Raw genomic sequence first — 7,536 nt, 5'->3', positions numbered from 1 at the left:
CTCCAAAGAATTTACAAACGAGTAAAACCCCCAAAGAGATTTAAACACAGCTAAAGGCAAGATATCTTAAATGTATTCTGCTACTTTAAAGTATGCCATCGCAGTTCACGGGGAAGAAACTTTAGCACTGTCGCGCTAATATCCGCAAACTCCAGTTCCTAGATATCGGGGACCACTAGCTTCAACCGTTTCTCAAACCGGCGGCGCTTGCTCACTCCATCTGATACGCTTTACATGTTTGTTTTTATTAAAACGTGATGTGCTTCACATCATCCAGCAATAATTTCTTCCTCTCTCTCTTCCCTCGCACTTGTCCTCTCTTTTGCCACACCCGGGCCGGGCACGGTCCGACGCGCTTAGTAGCGGTAGTGTTCCGGTTTGTACGGTCCCTCGGCGGGCAGATTCAGATACTCGGCCTGCCGCGCGCTCAGCTTCGTCAGCTTCACGCCCAGCTTGTCCAGGTGCAGGGCGGCCACCTCCTCGTCCAGCTTCTTCGGCAGCACGTGCACGCCGATCGCGTACTTCTCCCGGTTCGTCCACAGCTCGATCTGTGCCAGCACCTGGTTGGTGAACGAGTTCGACATGACGAAGCTGGAGTGGCCCATCGCGCAGCCCAGATTCACCAGCCGGCCCTCCGCCAGCAGGATGATGTGGTTGCCGTTCGCCAGCCGGTACCGGTCGACCTGCGGCTTGATGTTCACCTTCTCGACCGCATTCTCCTGCAGCCAGGTCACGCTGATCTCGCAGTCAAAGTGCCCGATATTACACACGATCGAGTCGTCCTTCATGTTGAGGAAGTGCTCGCCCATGATGATGTCGGTGCAGCCGGTCGTCGTGACGAAGATTTGCGCCTCCTTGCTTGCCTCCTCCATCGTCGTCACCTCGTAGCCTTCCATCGCCGCCTGCAGCGCGTTGATGGGATCGATTTCGGTGATAAGCACGCGCCCACCGGAACCGCGCAGTGCCTGGGCGCAACCCTTGCCCACATCGCCGTACCCGGCGACCACGCACACCTTGCCCGCGATCATCACGTCCGTCGCTCGCTTGATGCCGTCCAGCAGCGACTCCCGGCAGCCGTACAGGTTGTCGAACTTGCTCTTCGTGACCGAATCGTTCACGTTGATCGCCGGCATGCCGAGGCGGCCCTCGCGGAACATCTTGTACAGGTTGTGGACGCCGGTCGTCGTTTCCTCGCTCAGCCCGCGGATCTCCTTCAGCAGCTCCGGGTGCTCGGCGTGCACCAGGTTGGTCAGGTCGCCGCCATCATCCAGGATCATGTTCAGCGGCTTGCCGTCCGGGAAGATGAGCGTCTGCCGGATGCACCACATGTACTCCTCGTCCGTTTCGCCCTTCCACGCGTACACCGGCACGCCCGCCTTGGCCATCGCGGCGGCCGCATGGTCCTGCGTGCTGAAGATGTTACAGCTGCTCCATTGGACCTGCGAATGGAAGTGAAGTAGAGTTTATCAGTAATTGTAATAGAATTGGACTGAAATGAGTAACAATAACCCGGAGATGGATTCGTTCTATCAAATACCCAGACATAGATCCCAAGCATTTTAAGTTAACAGTTTGTATGTGTATCAAATATAACAGCCATGTCCCCGGAAAAAAACATGCTTGTAGGCACGTTTTAAGGTCTTCCTTAGATTTATATCAATTACTCCTCAATTTTCGCAACAACAATGTAGGAGTAGAGGAGCTTTTGCATCATTTTGGTCCAGAAAATTTCGATAGGACACAGCCAGGGGATGTTGGACTATTTCGCGGACTAAGGTGTCACATCGAAAATCCTCCGAAATTCACCTGAAATGATCGCATTTAGTTTTGGCGTCATTACTTGCCACTACGAAGCCAGTAGACACGATTTCTGCTTCCTTATATGTTTGTTAACACGTTTCCAAGGAACTATTTCTCTCTTTGACCGGTTGCATCGATCTACCGGCCAAGCGAACGCATCAATGTAGCCACTTGTCCCTAGGTCTTCGTTTTCAGCATCCTTTGGAGCTGCTTGTAGCTCAGGGACGTTGGCCATTCGAAACTAGACTTTTAATAGTGCCAAGGTGATGTAGATGCCGGAAGAGGCTTATACGACATCCACAAACTGCCGCACAGAGTCCGTTTTAGACGCTGCGGGGTGCCGTTCTTTGATCGCGCACGCTTCTAAACGAAGTTGTCATACTTTTTTGACCATCACGACTAATCGTTCGACTGATAGAGGTGTCAAATTTTGTCTCCTGACTCATGTGATATTCTTATTGAAAGGAAAATTATTGTTTAGTTTGTTTGGGTGAAGATAAACCCATGAAAAATCGACAATTTCTTTTTTTGCAGGGAAGAATTTGAGACTCAAATATAACAACAATAAAACTTTTTTGTAATGTAAACCATTTAGGATCAATCATAACTGGAAAGCAAATGTTAGCAAGAGCGCTAGGGGTTAGATAAGGTTACGCCCCTAGATTTTAGTTTCACTCAGGACAGAGAAGGAAAAAATTAACGTTATATAGGAACAGTTAATTCCTCTTTGAAGGAAGAGTCTTCTAAGAATATGTAAACGATTCGCAGAACCAACAGACTGATCAAAAAGACACCAATTTACCATTTGTCCATGGCTATTTCTGAAGATCTCTAATGGATCATTTTTAATGCTGTATAAACACAATAACGATTCGATTGCTTAAATTCAAAGTGAATCAATTATGTGTGAATGCTTTGCAAAAAGTAACATTCCGAGCATGCTCGGACCAGTGTTGTGAACGGTGATAGTCGTCGACATAAAATTTTACAAAATGATACGTTTTGAAGCATCGCAGTCTAGATCCACGCATTCATTCGACAATCACGGAAAAAAATTTCATTTGACACGATGATATTTTTTCTGCTACAATCATTTGACTTTTTGATTTTACCGTACCTCAAGTGAACTAGATCTTCATCGAAAATGGGTCCTTTTTTCGTGTTTTCGCGTGAATTTCTATACTCCTGTAAGAGAACACCATTTCCTGGTTCACTGAGTGAACATATCAAGTGGTCTAATGGCTTAGTATCGGTAAATGCACGATTAAGCAGTTCTGGATTTTCACTGAAAAATGTCAAATGACATTCATTCTACATTTTTTGCAATCATGTCATCGCAAAAGCATTGATTGTTAATGCACAAATGATTGTCGCTTTTGGAAAGTCGTGTCATGGTAACCATGAATATCATGATAAAAAAATGATTTTGACACCCGCTTACTGCGAATATCATAAAAAAATGTCGACAATTAACAACACTGGCTCGGACTGATTAATGCCATCTCAAAATGAGCATAAAATAACTCTAAGCATGAGCAACAAGGTGTTCAAATTGATCAACCCATTCCAGAAGGAGAGTTTTAATCCAAAATCCAAATAACTGGCAAACCCATGAGCCTCTGGACCGCCGACACGTTGCGCAACCGAGAGCGCGTGCGCGAACGAGAACGCACTTTACTACAGTGCCGCCCGGCAACCTCCCTCCGGCAACGCTACAAAACAAAACAAATCACCATGGGGTGACTAAATTTAGAATACAAAAACTTCCCACAGATGCAGAGGAAGAAGAAGAAGAAGAAGAAGCAAAAGCATCTAATCGCTACTAGCCAGCGCGCACGCGGCATTATCGCTTCTTGCGGCCGAACGTCACCGCCAGGCAACAGTGGGCCGGCAAGCGAGTCCGATCGCGAGCAGAAATTGTGTGTTTTTTTTAAAGGCAATTTTTGACCAAACCAAAGAATCAGCCACCAGTATCACTTGTTTGTCTCGCGATTTGAGGCGCAACCGCATGGGCGCAGGTTCAAGCGGGGTTATCAGTGACTTCCGCATCATCGGGGCCCAAACACAAGAGACGTCATATGCCTGGCCGGGCTGTTGGTTGGGTGGGGAGGGGGGGATGTTGGGGACGGTCGAACTTACCTCAGCGCCCAGCTCGATCAGCGTTTCGATGAGGACGGCCGTCTGGATGGTCATGTGCAGGCAGCCCGCTATCCGGGCACCCTTTAGGATCTTGAGCGGGCCGTACTTCTGGCGGCACGCCATCAGCCCCGGCATCTCATTCTCCGCCAGCACGATCTCCTTCCGCCCGAACTCGGCCAGCGAAATGTCGGCTGTTGTTTGTTTGAGGAAATACAAATGAAAGAATTGAAATTAGTTCTTAATTGTAGTTTGACAATTGATCTGTTTCAACTGAACTTCAACTGAACTGACAACTGATCTGTTAAATAGAAAAGCAGAAACAAGTTTTCAAATTAAATTAAACCCTAAAAATAGGCTTTAGCTTTGATTTATACCATCCTTAGCACTGCTTTAGTCGTTAGGCTGTACGATTATCTTCGCTCTAGCTTCAACAAGCATACCGGGTTTATACAGCGCATGTAGACAGAGATATCGATTGCTTGTACAACAGCGTGAGCATGGTGGATAAACCCAGGAGGCATACGATAAGAACCTTTTGTTAGCCCACCATCAAGCCGTGCTGTTCCCGCCGACACCGCCCCTCCTCCAGACAGGCAACACTCCGAGCACGTGGGTAACACTCCGAGCACCAACACTTACCAACTTTGTACGCAGGTTTGGCCATCTTCTCCAACCGTTTTGTGTTTGGTGCTGGATTGATCGGACACGCGTTTGATTGTAGATTGGTGTCGTCGGCCTGCGCCTTCCGTTCCGTTGCTGCCCGTCGGACTGAACTGCTTTCACTGTGGCACGAGGAGCGCTAAGACTGCTGGCAGCTGCGTCGCGGTGTTGGCCGTTCGAAATCAACCGAGCGAGTAAGAACCTTCCTTCTCGTGCCAGCGGTAAAATTAACGCCGCATGGGGTTCCCTCCGGTTCTGCCGTTCCCTTCCACGACTGCCGGCGGCGCGTGTGTAGTGATGGGTTTCCGGAATCACACCCACGGCTCCGAACCGCTTCCAAACACTGCTACTCCGGCGCCGATTACGGCTACAGCAAACTGACGGTTCCGGGCAACTCTGAACGACTCCAACAGCTCCGGCAGCGGACAAACGGTTCCAGATAGTTTTGGTCGGCTCTCAGCCAATTCGGTTTTTTGGCGGAGTCATTTGGAAGCGATTCCTGATTTTTGTTTAGTTTACCCATCACTCTTGATACCTTTCCCTCACATTTCCGATTTCCGACACTGACAGCTGTCAGTTGTCGGCTGTCACTGTAACGTGCTCTTGGGGCGATTTACAGCCGGATGTTGAGGGGTCGGACTGCTCTAGAGCTGTTTTGATTAGGCGACGCTCTGGCTGCCATAGCACTTCATCCAGATAAGATTTTTCATATTTAGCGCATTCAAACGTTATTTCCCGGCTACATTTCACTTCACAAGATTGTTCAACTAACCGCCAACGGCGTTCATGTATTCAGCTAAGATTTAATTAAATCGTTTTATTCCAACTTTTGAAGAAAAACAAACACAACCACTCCGTACTGCTAAATTGTTCTTAAATGATTGTTTTGACAAACAGTCAAAACTACTCGCATGGGTGAATTAATGGATGGCTGCCTGGCTGGGATAATCAAACTGACAGGTTCAACACCACATATTACTCTATCTAGCCTTTATGTATAAGGATTAATGCAAAAGGATACACCCTTTCCCTCTAAATAGAAGAAGAAGGTTTGATACGATGTTTGTTTTATTTGTTCGAGGGTGTCTGTCGGTGCACCTTCATATAGTTCTATACGTTTACTGAAGTATGATGTCTGGTTCGATAGCTACCAGAACGCCGCCTTAATCGTGCACATAATTTGAGGCTGGAAATAGACGAACCGAGATCTTCGCGGTATCGCGAAACACGCGTATGACTTGAGCTGTCAATTCGGCTATAAAATTTGTCAGATAGGCGAGATAATCGCGGTTCGTGTATGGAACCATCCGAGGTCTGGTGACGCTTGAAAGTGCCAAGAAGAAATATTTTTTTATCAATTTGCGAATCAAATTATTTATTTCACATAGCGTTTCTACATACACCGAGAAAGCAGCTGAGAAAATAGCTGACAACATGCTTTGACAGCAACTGACAGCATTTCCGGTGAGAGAAATCTCCTCGGCATGCAAAGAACGATGTAGCTGAGAAAAATTTGAATTGGCTGTTTATGGCAAACGATCAATTATAGCTTGCATTTTTGCCGTCTAATAATCGTAGAAATATTATATTATTAGTAAAAGAAACTTTTTTGACTTCAGTTTAGCGATTAAAATGGATTTTTTCAACATCATTTTAAAAGTCTCATCTCGGCGCTTTCCGGAGCTTCTACACACACCGGCGTGAGATACTGGTTGTCAATTCTCTCACAGCCATCCCTCAGCTGCAGTCTCGTTATATGTAGAAACGCTCACATAGTGTATGCAAAATAAAATACAAAGCTCGTTTCGCGACACGAGTTTTCACACAAATCCACCAGAAAAAGTAAAAACAATTGGTTCGCGCTACCGCGAAAATCTCAGCAATCTGACTTTTACCCACTTTGCTCCAATCCAAGGCGCGCGCGAGGCGCGGAAGATTTGACAGCTCAACTGTTCTTCTACTCTTATAAACAAGGCGCGAATTTCGCGGTACCGCGACGATCTCGGTTCGTCTATTTCCAGCCTTACGTTCCTAACAGAAGAAGAAGAAGAGATGGACGACAAATCGCAATGATACCGTCGTCCTATACAAAATTTATCTGTCAAATCCCATATTAAATAAAAACAGGCCTTCCGATCAAGGGTAATGTATTTAGAAGGTTGATTTTTATCGCTTTTGCTGGGCAACATTGTGGGGGACATATGTCTCTCTCTGCATACAAATATCATTACCCCGCACCAGCCCTCCCCGATTTTTATACCGGAGCCCCCGGAACAGTTATGTCAAGTCGAGAAATGTCATTTTGCTCTGAACAACTTCACCTTGTCATTTTAAAACACCTTGCTGCCGATATAAAATCGCATACGAAAAAGTGTTGCCACCAGCCTCACCCAACACAAGCCGTTCTGTCGTGGTGTAGCCGCATGCTGACAGTCTCTCGCCGCCCGTCCTTCTCATCCCCGCAGTCGCACCAACCGACCGCGTCAATCGATACGCTGCGCAGAGTGCTGTGCTGGTGGTGTGCTCGGCCGTTCGCAACGGGCACCATACATTCGACTCTAACCTCTCGTGGCGAACGGACGTGTGTGTACGCCCGGTTTCCCCGCATGCTCGCGGCTCAGTGAGTGGTGAAACAGAAGGCAGGTAGAGAGAGAGAGAGGGAGAAAGCGCAGTGTGAGTGTGTGTGTGTGGTTGGCAAAAAGCGGGACCACGGTGAAGCGGACCGCCGTTCCCTTGGCCCTGCGCTAGCTGTGCGTGTGTGTGGTTTGGTGTGGTACGTATGCTAACGTGAGAAGCGCCGAGTAGATTATCCGCGACACTCTGTGTATGGTTTTCAAACAAAAAGAAAAAAAAACAGAAGGGGGTTTTCACGGCGTGTTCTGTCCGTTCCCGTGTGTGTTCTTGTCTCACCGAATGTGCAGTGTGTGTACGTGTGCC

The 7,536-nt window shown here is 47.5% G+C and overlaps 2 protein-coding genes across 13 annotated transcripts in view; one reads left to right on the top strand and one right to left on the bottom strand.

Annotated features, from left to right (window-relative positions):
• Positions 1 to 224: 224 nt before the first annotated feature.
• Positions 225 to 4,890, bottom strand: LOC120905672 (adenosylhomocysteinase). The gene is made up of 3 exons (XM_040316674.1): positions 4,579 to 4,890; positions 3,940 to 4,130; positions 225 to 1,439 (listed from the first exon to the last, which is right to left on the bottom strand). The coding sequence occupies exons 1-3, from the start codon at positions 4,601 to 4,603 to the stop codon at positions 357 to 359; spliced, it is 1,299 nt and encodes a 432-aa protein (XP_040172608.1). The 5' UTR covers positions 4,604 to 4,890; the 3' UTR covers positions 225 to 356.
• A 2,159-nt stretch (positions 4,891 to 7,049) lies between these two features.
• Positions 7,050 to 7,536, top strand: part of LOC120906825 (neuroglian) — a 46,046-nt gene continuing 45,559 nt past the window's right edge. For 3 of the 12 annotated variants that reach the window (XM_040318871.1, XM_040318869.1, XM_040318879.1), the window contains exon 1: positions 7,051 to 7,372. The gene's annotated coding sequence lies outside the window, so the exon portion shown is untranslated. Of the gene's footprint in view, positions 7,373 to 7,536 lie in introns of all 12 variants that reach the window. The other 9 variants (XM_040318875.1, XM_040318880.1, XM_040318878.1 and 6 more) reach the window with 5 other exon arrangements.

This window comes from Anopheles arabiensis, chromosome X (genome assembly GCF_016920715.1).
Source record: "Anopheles arabiensis isolate DONGOLA chromosome X, AaraD3, whole genome shotgun sequence".
Classification (NCBI taxonomy): Eukaryota; Metazoa; Arthropoda; class Insecta; order Diptera; family Culicidae; genus Anopheles; species Anopheles arabiensis.
The sequence above is the reverse complement of the archived record's forward strand: the minus strand, read 5'-3'. Positions and strand labels throughout refer to the sequence as shown.